This window comes from Eurosta solidaginis, chromosome 3, assembly GCF_040869045.1.
Source record: "Eurosta solidaginis isolate ZX-2024a chromosome 3, ASM4086904v1, whole genome shotgun sequence".
NCBI classification, from domain to species: Eukaryota; Metazoa; Arthropoda; class Insecta; order Diptera; family Tephritidae; genus Eurosta; species Eurosta solidaginis.
The window spans coordinates 219700684-219716737 of record NC_090321.1 but is presented as its reverse complement, the minus strand read 5'-3'; the positions used below and the strand labels follow the sequence as shown (position 1 = coordinate 219716737).

At 36.7% G+C, this 16054-nt stretch overlaps 1 protein-coding gene across 6 annotated transcripts in view; it reads right to left on the bottom strand.

Annotated features, from left to right (window-relative positions):
• The window catches only part of Corin (corin serine peptidase), a 215946-nt gene that overhangs the window by 33832 nt on the left and 166060 nt on the right, over positions 1 to 16054 (bottom strand). For 5 of the 6 annotated variants that reach the window (XM_067775196.1, XM_067775197.1, XM_067775194.1 and 2 more), the window contains one exon: positions 1193 to 1312. In XM_067775196.1, coding sequence (XP_067631297.1) covers positions 1193 to 1296 — 104 coding nt within the window. In that variant the 5' untranslated portion in view covers positions 1297 to 1312. Of the gene's footprint in view, positions 1 to 1192; positions 1344 to 16054 lie in introns of all 6 variants that reach the window. The other variant, XM_067775195.1, reaches the window with a different exon arrangement.

The following is a 16054-nucleotide window of genomic DNA, read 5'->3' as shown; positions in this document are numbered from 1 at the left end:
CAAAATCGATGGACTAATACAAGAGTTATAAGTATTGAAGTAAATATATCCATTTAATACTTAATACTTAATACTTAAGCTGTTTTGGAATTGCTCAATTCGTTCTTGAGATATAGTGGACCCATTTTTTTTTTTTTTTTTTTGAAAAAAACGGTTATTCGTAAATATCTCAAAAACGTTACCATATAATTAAAAATAACATTAATTTTCGGAATCAGGGGGTGATTTTATATAGGAATTCCATAATGGCGTCTCTGGTGCATTTTGGCTGTAAACCAGATTATTATAAGCCGGTGTTTAGCTCATGAATTCTTAATAATAAGTTTACTCTTACTGCACAATAATTTCTTTATCAAATTATTCAAGGTTCGATTTGAGCTCAAGGTCCGAACAATAATTTTTATGACAATTATTGTTTTTTTTTTTTTTTGTTAAATTTTTCTATAATTGAAAAATTGTATATTATTTTTGGTATAGTAGGTAGAAAATTTTTCAAACAAAGATGAAGGCTTAGCACCCTTCGAAATAGATCTATATGCGCAGCTATGGCGGGTTGTCTGAAAAATTGTCTGCCTACTATTCCAAAAACAAAATACAATTTTTCAATTATAGAAAAATAAAAAAACAATAATTATCAAAAAACTATTGTTCTGGCCCTGAGCTCGATTCGAACCTTGAATCCTTTATCAATAGGCCGATAAAACAGTAAAATTTATCAAATTATTGTATTTATTATGATGGAAAAGCTGAAAACATCTAATATTGCGTATTTTTACACCTCCCCGTATTTTTAAACCTCACATTACAATTTCGAAGAAAAAATACAGGGGCGGAAACTGTTATTCCTTTTATAATAAAACTCCTTGCAAAACTATTAATTTTGGACTTTTAATATATTTGGATCAAGTTAAAAATTATTTTGGGATTTTTATTACCTGAATCCGATAGAACTAGTTAAACTCGGACTTTTAAAAATAAAAGTCCGGAAATAAAAGTTAAATCCGGACTTTTATTTTTTAAGGCCAAAATAGAAGTCCGGCTTGATAAAAAAGAAACGGCTTATCCGAATAAAAAAGAAACGGATTCCGAAAAAAAAAAATCATTATTATTTTCCGTCCCTGAAAAAATATTTAGTTTTTTTTGAATCAGTCTAATATACAGAGGTAAAAAAATTCTCAATTATGTAACTTGCCTCGAACGGCTCCGTTCTCCAACGCCACCAAAGTATTCCTCATTAACGCTTAAATGCTTCTGATTCATAGAAAGCGTGGCACTCATGTTTTTGAAAATCGTCATTAAGAACTTTTAATTTCTGTAGAAAAAGAAAAAGCACAAACAGATTTCTATTATTATTTATAATACTATGTATGTTTTTATGTATTTAAATAAAAAATAAAAAAATGTAAGGCGCGATAACCTCCGAAGAGATCTAAGGCCGAGCTTCTCTTGTAATTTGCGTCGTGCTCCTCTTGATTTTCCCTACAAATTGGCCGGACGGGACTTACATGCTTTATGCCGACTTCGAGCGGCATCTGCAAGGCAGATGAGTTTTCACTGAGAGATTTTCATGGCAGAAATACACCCGGAGCGCTTGCCAAACACTATCGAGGGGCGACCCCGCTTAGAAAAATTTTCTTCTAATTGAACAACCTTATTTCTAAAATTTTGATGTTGCTTTGCCCAGGGTGTGAACCCAGGGCATACGGTGTGGTAGGCGGAGCACGCTACTATCACACCACGCAGCCGCCATGAAACGAATTATTAAAAATATGCAAATATTTATTTATCATTGAACCGCCTAACAATTTTGGTTGTTGAATAACAAAATATGTCAATCATTCCGTCTTCGCCGGAACTTCGATTCTACATCTCTGGTAATACAGCGGGCATATTGTCACTAATGTTGGCATTACTAGGATGATAGTAAATAATCACGCAACAACAGGAAACATGAACAGCCACTTTTATATATATGTTCACGTTAAAGCGAGCCACACTGGTGTACATGAAAACATAAATCATCATTTATACGCATACATAGAAGGCAACGAAAAGATACTCACAAACACATGTAATCATCAGCCGAAGTTCTTACTCACGCATACACACGCATATAACTAATTACCACGCAGGAGATGCACGAGTTCTAGCAGGTGAAACATCGAGACCTTTGGAGAAATATGCGGGCGAAGCAACAGAGACTATAAAAACAGCACCAGCTGAGTAAGAGTCAATAAGTTTGATTTAAACACTCTATCAGTTGCGAAGTGAAGTATAATTGTACTACTCCCAAAGTAGTCTAATAAAGACCATTTTGCAATACAGAATATCGTAGTGATTTATTCAACAGTTTAGCGATTCGAACGTCAGCAGAAGATTTCGAATAAGCGGAATTTTTCAAAATTCGTTGTAATATTATTCATTCATTCCATTTCCGCTTCACAGTTCCCGAGTTATGTGGCCACACTGATACAGATAAATAGAAAATAGTTTTATAAACTGATATTTTAGCTCCGTTTTAATAAAGACTCTCCATTACTTTAATATATATATACACCAGCATATTATAGCTTTATAACATATTGATTTTATGGCAAATACGCATACTTTTTGTTGTGACACTCTAACGTAATAGGGACACACATAGAATGCCACAGGAAATTGAACTATTTATGATTCTGAGGAGTCTGAAGCTTTAACCACTTCAACAGATAATAAATACCTATGTAAGAAAATGTAAAAGCGTTGTCAGTCTATTCATTTTATTTGCAAGGAACTTGAATATTATTTTGCAACAGCCGACTCTGACCACAGGAAACTTTGGTACTTCATTTCGCACACACATATCCACATAAATGTTTAGTATGTCGATATGCTTGAATTGCCTTTAAGGCATTTTGTATGTCTGTATGCATGTATGTGTGTATTGAATAGAATATGTGTGCGCAGAACAACAACAGGATGGTATATGTATAACAAAAGATAAATTTACCCATTCCATGAAATTACGGCACAAAACGACAAAATTCACCTACTATGTCACGAACAAAATGCAATATTGCTTTGGCTGTGTGATTTAAACGTTCATAAGGCATATTATCCTTCATCAATAGGGATATATGAATTTTTATGTATGTATGTATGTATGCATATAAGGAGTCGTAAATCTATCGTAATTATCCAAACATACACTTTCTATGCACATTAACCTAGGTCGTTTTGTATGTACGAAAGTTAACCGATATCGTGCCACCGATTTTTCGATAGGATTTTGGCTCAGGAAAAAAAGTTCCAATACGTATACCCAAAAAAATAATAAGTTTCGAGCCTGCGAAATTAAATTTTTTTTATTTTTTTTCGACTTTGATTTTTAAGGCTTTTTTCATGACCTACTAATAAAATTTTTTTTTTTTACTAATAAAATTTTCACTTCATTGTAAAATTTTCATGCATACCCTGTCCGACCCAAATACATATTGTCCTATTTTTGCGTTAACCACTTGCATTTTGCATGCAGAAAATGTAAATACATACGTAGTGAATGAAAAAGCTTGAAACTAAAGCGGTAATATTTTTTTAACAAACTTACTATCACCTCGTCTTTCTCGTTGTCTTATTGATGATTTCATATAAAAAAACCGATTTTTTCGTCACTAACGCAGTGATATATACGCTGCAAAAAATAGTGCGACTAATTCCTAAACAGGGCGGTGTCCGATTGATCTCTTTTGTCTACATTGATCCCTTCTAGTTCCTTTTGTGTACAGTTGGGGTTAGCCACGTTGAAATCTATGTAGCCTATTTTAAGAAACATTAAAGAAAACGGCAACGAAGTGAGCCAAATAAAAAAGATTATAGGTGATTGATTCGAATTATTTAAGAAAAATGCGGAGCCCCACACCGAACCTAAATGACTTGAACCATATGGTCCATTATCGTCGACCCATATCTCTTGGAATGAGTTGGTGACTTTTTAAACGCTTTTATTTAGGCTGACTTGACAGGCTGCACGGCCGGCCGTTGGGACGAATTTTGTAATTAAAATTTAACCCTCTAACCGGCAACTTGGAAATACTAATCCGAAATTGTTAGGAATTTTTTTCTAGCATAATTAGGGCACGAGAAACTTAAAACTGTCATCCGTTTGTCATTTAGTCGATTCGTTTGCCTTCCACATGTAATTAAAGAAACAGTGCCTCCAGGCACTCTTACCGGTTGGTGTCAAGGATAAAAACAGATACAAATTTTATTAAGTATGGTTTTATTGCAAAAAGTTTAAGTTAACAATGAAATCAAGACAGATGAATTACTTCGTATGATATTCCGAAAAGCAATTTTAAATAAATGTAAATTGCATACTTCTCAAATACATTTAGTTTGCGACTTTTTACAATGTTTGCACCATTTTTTACCACCTTTCTTTTGAGGCCATTTTGGAAGATGTTTGTTGCCGTTGAATCGAACGTCATCGACGGGATGGACAGCTTTTCTTCCTACACTAAGAGCAGCGGGTTGACTTTCTGAAGATGTTGAAGGTAGCGACTTAGATGGGCGACCTACCGAACGAATCTGATTGTAGTTCAAAAGACCAGCAGCCATCTGTTCGCGGAATTGAGGTAACTGTAGTAGTTTTTCTTCTTCAGAGGACACATTACTGGAGTTATTCAACTTCTCCGTGTGAATTCGGCGATATAGAATGTAAGCGTTTGTTGCAGCCATATCAATGAAGTGATAAAAAAGACGAGTTATTGCATCACGTGTCTTGGCTCTTATAAGGTATCGTCCCATTAAACCATCCATAAGGTCAACGCCCCCACCAACAACGGCAAGCACGTTTAAAAATTGTCGAAATATATTATATGGTGCTTAAAGTTATCTGCAGTTTGAGACAAACGAAGGACAAAGTTTGCCGAGCTACCTAGATCTGGATAATTCGGTAGAATTATATTATCGCCAGCACCGTTGCAAATTTCAAACCTATATGCGTAATCAAACGAATCGCATAATACAAACAATTTCATCCCCAATTTGTGCGGTTTGTTCGGCATATATTGCCATAGATGATGTTTGATTTTTGTTGAGCACATTTGCTCATCAACACTGCCAATGAAAAGGAAAAAAAATTAGTTCAATGATAAGTGTGCAATTTTCTAAAGCCTACCAAAGTCGGCCATGTTTCGGAATGGAATCAAATAGTTCCTTGAGAAGGTTGGAGAAATTGCGCATACGAAATAGGGAGTCATAGCCGGGCTCGCCTTTTTTAACTCTTTCGTCTTCATCTCGAAAGGCCAGGAATCTTTTTATTGCTTCAAACCGTTTTAATGGCATTGTTTTGCGAATAGGTTCAAAAGCATTCTTATCGCAATAGCTATCTAAATTCGGGTAGCGATAAATTGACATATATAAATCAATTCCAATATATTGGCAGATATCATCGACATTCACATTCAATTTGGTGTTTATATCCTGATTTAGAGCACATCGATCCGTCTCTTGAACAATCGTTTCAAGTATTTCTCTGGAGAAAAAATACAAAAATAATTGCGATGGTGTTGAGAACGATTTTATATTCTCAGGTAATAATGTAGAGTTGCGAAATGCGACCCCGTTTACATGAAGCTTGAGGTTCGCTTTCCTCCAAATCACTTTGCTGAACTCAGTAGAATCTTTCTTTATAGATTCTACGCCTGCAAAGAAATTATTACGGTCAATGGAATAAAATAAAATGTTCAAAGATGAGGTAGCAGTTCTTACTTCCAGTGAAACCACCATTGTTTGGCTCAATTGCTGGACCGGCGGCTTCCACAATTGGTAATGGCGAATGGGCTCTCTTTCTTGTAAGTGGAGTCGAAGCCAATGGAATCTCATCTGTCGGTAACGTGACTAGTTCATCGGAAGTGACAGTATCTATAGCTGCAGAAATATTCAGTGAAAAATTGGCTGCTTCGCTTATAAATATGTCACTCCATTCCATATCCCTAAGGCAATGGGATATAAAATGTTCGTCCTCTGGTCTAATTTCCTCTGGGTCGTAGTTTTCGCCACTAGAGCCATTTGCGCTACTCAACCCTTCTTCTTCATAGGACTCCACAGACTCCATGAATTCATGGATTTCTTCGTCCGATAATCTGCACAATTTCACACGCGACATTATGCGACGTTTTTTGAGTATTGCGTTTAAGAAAATATTTGAAAACCGAGCTAACAATTTAAAAGAACAAATTTGCGAAACCGGGAAATTGTAGTAAAAGTTTATTTATTTTCTTTTAAAAATGGAATTACAAAATTAAAAGCAAAATTAACCTGAACTAGATATAAAATAAATAAAAATTTTTTAGACAATAACAGTAAGTGTTGTGTGTCTTAATATCACTTATATCTAAACAAACATTTAGGAAAATACGTTCATAATAAGACGCGCCCAACGCTTTTATTTAATTGTCTGTTCCACGCCCTAGATTGATGAAGAGTGTGATGACTAGTACCTAGGACCCACCTAATTATTTTCTAGCTTTTAGTATTATTATTATTTCATGTAAGTATTGTTCTCAATAAAACCGTTTAACTTAAACCATTTTTTAAATTATTTTATTTATATACGTAGATATATCCAAACATTTTTTGCAAGTTTTAATATTGTGTTTAAAATAGCCTCTTACCATATGAAAACTAACACTTTTTGATGAGAAAAGAGGTTAGTCTTCATGCGTTCCCATATTAGTACTATCGTTTTCATTCGGGTATAAATGGTACAATTAATCTCTTCATGGGACATGCTGAAATAAAAACAGTTCAACGCATACCAAGAGATCAAAACTGGCAATTGTCGCATACATCTTTGGGCCTCATCCCGGACTCATCCTAGACTAATCGCATTTCTTGCGGGTAGTTTTATACATTTTCTTTTCCCTTCAAACTGTTAAAATTCTACTTTAAAATCACTTTATATTAATTTGCATTAAATGATAAATTTCCAAGTGTTAAATGCAAATATAATGATCTATGTATATAAATAATATGTATGTATGTAACTCACAATTTATTCAGGCAGTTAATGACAAACATCGAATACTAAGTAAATACACCGAAAGCAATAATATTACTCATACGACACGTACCACCAGATGTTTCTGCATTGTTATCGTATTTGTGGGGTAATTATTAAGTAGAGGATTGGAATGAATTATAATGTAATTGTTTTATATAATATAATGTTTCCTACTGAAATGTTTGATAGTAAATAAAAGAAACTCTGACTTTGGAAGTCGGATAATGATTGATTTTATTAAAAGAAATTCTTTCCCTTTTATACATAATTTCTTAACCTATACATTCATAAAATAGTATGCATATATGTAGATTTGTATAAACGGTATGCATACATGTAGATTTGTATGCAAAGTCAGCAGATTGCTGTTCATGTAAAATGTTTGTATGTGAATATTTGGTTAATTCACATTGACGATCGGCAGTGTATTGACCGGAATGAGTGACTAAGCAAAATGTGTGAACTGACAAGGGTTTCATATTCGGCATTCCATTGATGTTGGCTTACCGCTGTGTTCGGTCAATGTTATTTATGTCGCATTATTACAATATTAATATGATTATGCTATTACAAAAATGTATTGGCATAGAAGTTCATGATGCGTAATGCCGCAAATGTTTTGCATAGGTGGGCATGACGCATAATTTACACTACATATTGCCAGGAACTACATTATTTACGCCTATGTAAGAAGTAGTCACGAAGCTCGATGTTTAAACATATTGCTGTACGTCTACACCATTTCCAGTTGTAAATGAGAAAGCGTCACTTGAAAATAAGAATAGACAATTGTGAATAAGATTAAAAAAAAAATAATAATAAGAGTAAGGCGCGATAACCTCCGAAGAGATCTAAGGCCGAGCTTCTCTCCAATTTGCGTCGTGCTCCTCTTGAGTTTTCCTACAAATTGGCCGGACGGGACCTACATGTTCTATGCCGACTCCGAACGGCATCTGCAAGGCAGATGAGTTTTCACTGAGAGCTTTTCATGGCAGAAATACACCCGGAGCGCTTGCCAAACACTGCCGAGGGGCGACCCCGCTTAGAAAAATTTTCTTCTAATTGAAAAACCTTATTTCTAAAATTTTGATGTTGTTTTACCCGGGGTGTGAACCCAGGGCATACGGTGTGGTAGGCGGAGCACGCTACCATCACACCACGGTGGCCGCCAATAATAAGATTAGGCAATTATATATTAGAAAGTGTCAAATATAAATGCAAAAACTTCAAATGAAAATGAGAATAGTAAATTGTAAATAAGAAAATGTCAAGTGAAAATGCGAAAACGTCTTTGGTATTTGAGAATAGTCAGTTGGAAATGAGATATTATTATTCTTACACTGCGTTACAAAAACCAGCTTTAGTTCTGTCCTGTGAACCAAATACACTTTTTCGGAAAGGCGAGAAAAAATAACAATACACGTGTATCGGCGATTTCCATGTACACGTCAGATTTTGTTTTTTATGTATAAAGTATAAAGCTCATAGTGTCCGGGTGTCCGCCCGTATGTAAGACTTTGGATCGATTTTTAACCCTTTTTCCGTGATCCAATCGAGTTGAATTTGTCAGTTTCATGTCAAATTTTTTAAAAAATAGATTTTTATCAACTCTCAGATTTTCCTGAATTTTTTTTTTTTTTAAATGGCTATCGGTTTTTTGTAACGGCTTCAGCTCATTAAAAATCCGAATTTTTTTTTATTAATTTTATTATATTAAAATTAAAAATTGTTACATTAAAAACTTCAAACCTTTTAAAGAAACTTAGGCCTTTTATTTTTGCGTTTGTTAGCTTTTATGTCGGTAGGTAGTAAAATCAGCCAGGAACATCATCAAAAATATCCATTGAAGCCGCTATACGTTCTTCTGGTGAGTACAGAACCGCTGCAATAACCGATTCTACATTAGCGTAGCGAATTTTGTTGCGGCGAAAGTATTGATCCCCTTAGTTTGAGTAAAAGTTACGCAAAAGTAGCACAATTCATTGCAGTGCTCCGTACGTGGTAGCCAAATTGTTGGTACAGCGTACTTTATTGTTGACCTTCCATCAGCAAACTTGCATAAATTTCTATAGCAAGAGTCGCATACGACTTCCGCAGTATACCACAAGTAAGGAATATAAGCAGTCTTCAATATTTTCTGAAACGAATTGACCACTGTTTTCGTAATATATTTAAAATTTTTACTTGGTGCGAATAAGCCACAAACGTAACAAGAGTTATTTCGAGTCGGGCACTGCATTTTGTCTCAGCTGAAATATATAGAAATACGTTTTCGCACAACAGAACTTAAGACAATTGTCAAAGTATACGTCTCCTAGTAGCGCAAATGTCAGTTGATCGGAGCAAACACACAAACGGTACAGAGTGTGTTGTATCAAACAATAAATTAAACGAATTTAAATGAATTTTTTTCGGAACGCTTTAGTAGTTTAAAAATTTGGAGTCCCTTCATGTTATGCCGAAAAAATTGAAAAAATTTTTTTTTTTTTTTTTAAATTCAGGAAAATCTGAGAATTGATAAAAATCTATATTTTAAAAAATTTGACGTGATACAGACATTTCCACGAGTCTGCCTTCAAGAATTCAGCTCGATTGGATCACGGTAAAAGGGTTAAAAATCGATCGAAAATCTTTCACACAGGCGGACAGACGGGCACTACGAGCTTTATAATTTATACATAAAAAAAATTCTGCCGTGTACATGAAAATCGCCGATACACGTGTATATTTACTTTTTCTCATTTGGTTCATAGGACAGAATGTGTGTAACGCGGTGTTATTAGGCCTGGCAGCACTTCGACCTTTGGGCAGATCTATTGTGCATGACCTTTTGTATTTGGAAGCTTTTGATGTATCTAAGTATTTACCTCTTCAGGCTTTTTACTACAAATCACATAGGGATTAAGAGTCACACCACCTAGATGGGAGAGTCTCTGCCTCGCCACAGGGACGCATTCGCAGAGAATGTGAACCGGCGTTTCATTCTCCAGCTCACAGAAACGACAAATTTGAGTATGGGATAGCTTTAACTTACTAAGGTGATACCGTATAGTACCCAGCGAGAGTTCTTAGGTCCTCCCTGCTTAGATTAATGAGTTTAGCTGATACTTTCGTTGCCGGAAGTATAAAACATTTGGCTTATCTTTGACCTGGACAGTCAATCCAGTGAATTTTGAATTGTTTTGTTTCCCAGTTACTTATGATTTCCCTGGTGTGTGCTTTTGTCAGTCCAAAAAAGCGCTCTCTGGACCATAGAATGCTGCCATAGCACACTGCTTTGCTAGGTACTCTGCATGTACATTACTCTCATGTCCCTGATGTCCGGGAACCCATCCTAACAAAACCTTGTTTTTGGCTCCCAGGCCATAGAGGATTTTAGTGCAGTCATCCCCTAGCTTAGTTGTAACTGTGTAGGATTGCAAGCCACACAGGGTCGCCTGGCTGTCCGACATACTGTAGATGCGCTTCGAGGATGAGCCTCTCCGCAGACATTCTCTACCACAGACTTCTATTGCATGGAGTTCGGCCTGAAATATGGTGGGGTAGCATCTCATTGGTATCGATTTTTTGAAGTTCGGCCCATAGATGCCAGCTCCCTCTGAGTCAGTGTCATTATAGGAATTCCCTATTTCCCAGTGGGCCCTGTCCACAATGGACACTTCAAAGTTCCGTGAGATTCTGAGCTTAGGGGATATTACGTCACGCAGTTGTAAAGTGGGATTTCCTATGCATTTTCTTATTCCTTTCATATGCCCTCTCATGTTTTCTGACTCCAACTCCGAAATATTTTGAAGTCTTAGTGCGCCTAGTGTTGCCTGTTTCTCTATCAGAATGGAGAAGGGAGGTATTCCCACTAAAGCGCTAAGTGCATCAGCAGAGGACGTTCTCATCGCACCTCTTATGCCAATGCAAACTAGTCGATGCAGTTTGCTTAGTTTTGCTATTGCCGTTCTTTGCGTGACCTTCTGCCACCAAACTAAGGAAGCATAGGTGCCTATTGGCCTTGCAACAGTTTTAAATGTCCAGTATACTATTTTTGGAGATATCCAAAATAAGTTCAGGTCAGATGCAAATGTGAAGCATCGCATGGAAACGAAATTAGTGAACAGTGAATGCGAAAGCGTCCCTTCATCATAACAATAGCCAATTGTAAAAGAGAAAGCATTTGTGAAAATGTTTATTACAAGATTCTCATACATTATTTTAGTGGACGCGATATCAGTATCTGCAGTAACGTCGGTGGAAAAACAAAGGCGTTGTTTTAGGCTGAGTACATGCGCTGCTTGTGTAAGGTCAGTTGTTCAACATTTTCGACACCGCGGAGGTGCTACATCTAGCACCATACTCCAGACTCTTTAGGAAAAAGTAAAAACATACATATGTAAGTGCCGTTATTTAATAAATTTCCGCCAGCAAATGGGTGATTTGTTGTGGACCAACAGATGCAATATTTAGAATAATTGGTGGACGAAGCGAAGGGAATACTTACTGTAGGAGATTGCGTAAGAAACTTCAAGCATGCAACGTGGTTCCATGGAAATGCTCTCTCACTCCAAGATATGCATTCCCATTTACAATTGACACTATTCTCATATCGAAGTGCCGCTTTAGCTGTTACAAATGACTATTCTCACTTCCCCAAGCGGGTTAGGGGGTTAGAATATACCCCCGGTAGGTATGCCTGTCGTAAGAGGCGACTAAATTACCAAATAGATTCAAGGGGTAGCGCAACCCTTTCAAGGGGTTGCCAACGCAATATATAGCTTCTCCAAACCAATTCTCAACCTCACCTATCCGTGGCGAATCCTGCTTCATTAACAGCCGAGGCTCTGGCGACCCCGAACTCCTCATGGATATAGGGGATGGGAGGGCAGACGGTACGGCTTGGTACCGGAAGGTACCGGATCTGCATCCGGCAAAGGACTATCAACATCGATAACACTCCCCAAGACCTTGGGGGAGTGTCCTTTTCAATTTACAACTACAAGCAGCGTAAACAACTAATTATTTTAGAATAACTACAACTCGCCTAGTGGTTGATGCTAAACTAAAACAGAGATGTCTAGTAAGGAACATTTTTGAGATGTATTAGTAAGGAACATTTTTGAAGTGTTATCGTTAGGTATCTCTTTGACTAAAATATGATGCGACGTCGATGACACATCGATAATACGTCGATAGCAAATCGGTAGCACTACGATACAAATTAAATAACAATTTCATAACAAGTCTATATTTATTCGATATTAAATCGATAACTTTTTCATACAAAATTAATATCTTTTCTATAGCGAATCGATAACTTTTCGATAGCAAACCGATAACTTGTTGATAACAAATCTGTAATACTTCGATAAAAATAGACATCTTTTCTATTTCAAGTCGATAATTTTTCTATAGAAAATCGATAGATTTTCGATAACAATATGATAGCTTGTCGAAAACACAAAATTAAAACGCCTATTACAAACCGATAACTTGTTGGTAACAAATTATCGGTTACACTCCGATAAAAAATCGATAATATTTCTAGAAGATCCACAACTTTTCGATAATAAATCGATATATTTTCGACAAAAAATCGATAGCTCTTCGATAACTAAACGGTATAAAAAAGTTATAACAAAGCGATCGTTTTTCATAACAAACCGATAGAATCGATAATCCGTCAATAAAAAAGATTTGTTTCACTCAGCTATAACTTTTGTTGCCGATCAAACATTTATATCGCTTCGCCGTTAATGAACTGCTACGAAATGAATAATAATCCGACAACGCGGCGACAAGAATTGGACAACACGCCCAAAACTCCTCGTTAACAATCAGATAACACATCGTAGTTTCGGCTTCGGTTTCGGTTTTGATTTCTTATCTCCTTCCCTCTTTTGTTTTTTTCTTTGTATTTGTCTATCTTTCTTTTCCTCCCACCATTTACACGTTTACAATTTCCCTACACTTACATTGTAAACTCCCGCACATACACACCCTTTCCACATATTACACCTACACTTCAGGCCACGCTTACACTTACCCTTAGCCTTGGCTTATGCTTACCTTTTGGATTCCCCCATACCGTGAGCAGAGATATTTACACATCAAACCTTTTTTTTTATAATTTTTAAAGTTTGCCCAGCACACAGAAATCGTAGAAATTCATTCTTTGAATATTTTCTCTCGCTGATTAGGCTATGATTAACACTAACTTGGACACATACCAAAGCCTTGGATTAACATCATTTTAAAAGCCGGTAGAAGCTCCCACGTATCACATAACGAGTCTTCAGATCAAGGTGTATCTCATCGTACCGGTAAAGGAAACGGCTCTCTATTCGATTTTAAACTTTGCAGGCATCGAAGCGTCATATCTGGGGCTATCAAACGGTTTGATTTATTCACATACTTCTATGAAACAGAAGGGTCGCAGCGGATATGGCTGGGAGTAGAGAAGAGTGTGCAGGAGTTTGCCATATGTATGGTTTTCTTATTATTTGAGTTTGGCTTACGGTAATAAATGAGCAAATCCTATACCTCGAGAGCAGTGGCTGCCTATTCCAGCCAGGGATAAGTTTCTGTACACCACGCGAAATGGTTTGCAGATAATTTTCAAGTAAAAGGCGAGAGCATGGAGACTAAGTGAAGTGAGTCCTATAGACTGGCTGTCAACGCTGGCAAAACGGAGCTGGTTATTTTACGGGAAGATATAAGATCCCTGCTTTCATTGTTTCCTCGATTGAGAGAATACGTTGTTAATTTCTTAAAGAATTAAATATCTTGGCGCTATTTTGTAAAGAAGATGCTCTGTAGGCCGAATGTGGCCATGGGAGCCTTCGAAAACTCTGCTGTCCGAACAACGAACTGCACTGGCCGATAATAACGCCTGGAATTAAAGGTCTTACCAGGCACACACAGAATAGGCAGCTGTATTCTCGCTGCGGTCCGAACGAATGCTGACAAACATAGCTATGTATATAAATTGTACTAAGAAGAGTATAATGAAATTGAATTATCATGACAATCAAATTTCATATCAGCCAATTTATATGAATACTTCATTGATATAAAAAAACTTTTTAAATATTTCGTTACTGCAAGCAAATGTGGATAATGATTTCCGGACATATCTTTCCTGTCAACTTTTTTTGTTAAATGCTTCCATCTATGGCTCGGTGACAGTTTTTTGTACATACATACATACTTATTAGTATGCAACCGAAGCAGGACTTTTGGCAGCAGCTTCATTTTCGATTGAATTAAATGTTCAGAGCAACACCAAAGCTAAAGCGCAAATTAGCAAAGGTTGTTAGACCCCAAAATGCGTGAACTAAATTGTATTACCTTTGGTTGAGTGTGTCTGGTATTGGCCGATGTGTGAACACAAGAGGTTTTTGCTGAGCTATCAAATAAGTCCAGTTTGCTGAGCATATGGAGTGTTGTTTTGATGTGGACTGCGTTTGCTTTGCGGGAATCATGCGATGAAACCTTTTGGGCCATCTCGTTCGTCATCCAGTTCGGAAGAAACAGTATTGAATAAGCCGCTCCTCAAAAAGGTAAACACCAATCTAGTAGCCCGCTACCGGATTCTGCTATTGTACCTTCTCTTAGCTTTTGTTCAACTGTTGTTGTCCCGATATTCCCTGCAGATGACTACACCGTTGGCCACAGTCAGGTTCTTGACTACCTCCCGTCTGCTCAATTATTACCGGTCATTACAGCGTATAAGAAGTTCCCAACATCGTCCGCCCTCAACTTCTCCGAAAGTCTAGCTTCGGCCTCTCTCCTCGCTTTACCCACTATCTCGATACTAAAGTATTTTCTATTTTTATAACTTCAAATTACAAAGTTGTAATTAAGTTCAACATGGGTAGCACCACGCCTAAGGTTTGCCCAAGTTATTGTTCATACTATATTTCACTCGCCAAGTTCATTAAGTTTCAGATATTTTGCTTTTGTACCTTTACGGAGACATATTTTTGTCACAATACAAAAAAATGGGCGAGGCCATTAAAATATTTTGCCAATTCTTACCAGAAATGGAAAATGAATTGGATGAAGAAAGGTCGGTAAAAATTAAAAAAAAAAAAAAAAAACAAGAAAGGATGGCTAAGTTCGGGTGTAACCGAACATTACATACTCAGTTGAGAGCTTTGGAGACAAAATAAGGGAAAATCACCATGTGGGAAAATTTGTTTGTATGACATGGGTATTAAATGGAAGGTATTAAAGGGTATTTTAAAAGGGAGTGGGCGATAGTTCTATAGGTGTACGCCATTTCGGGATGTCGCCATAAAGGTGGACCAGGGGTGACTCCAGAATGTGTTTGTACGATATGGGTATCAAATTAAAGGTACTAATGAGGGTTTTAAAAGGGAGTGGCCCTTAGTTGTATGTGTGAAGCCGTTTTAGAAATATCGACCAAAATGTGGACCAGGGTGACCCAGAACATCATCTTTCGGGCACCGCTAATTTATTTATATATGTAATACCACGATACTGTTCCTGGCAAGATTCCAAGGACTTTTGATTTCGCCCTGCAGAACTTTTTCATATTCTTCTACTTAATATGGTAGGTGTGACACCCATTTTACAAAGTTTTTCCCAAAGTTATGTTTTGCGTCAACAAACCAATTTTCGATATCGAAAAAGTGGGTGTCGTCATAGTCGGATCTAGCCCATTTTTAACACCAAGATAAAGTGAGTTCAGATAAGTACGTGAACTAAGCTAAGTAAAGATATATCGGTTTTTGCTCAAGTTATCTTATTAACGGGCGAGCGGAAGGTCAGACGGTCGACTGTGTATAAAAACTGGGTGCGGCTTCAACCGATTTCGCCCATTTTCACAGAAAACTGTTATCGCCATTGAAGCTTGGCCCTCACCAAATTACATAAGGATTGATAAATTTTTGTTCGACTTATGGCATTAAAAGTATTCTAGACAAATTAAATGAAAAAGGGCGGAGCCACGCCCAATTTGAAAATTTCTTTTTCAAGATAGCTCAAAATTTACTC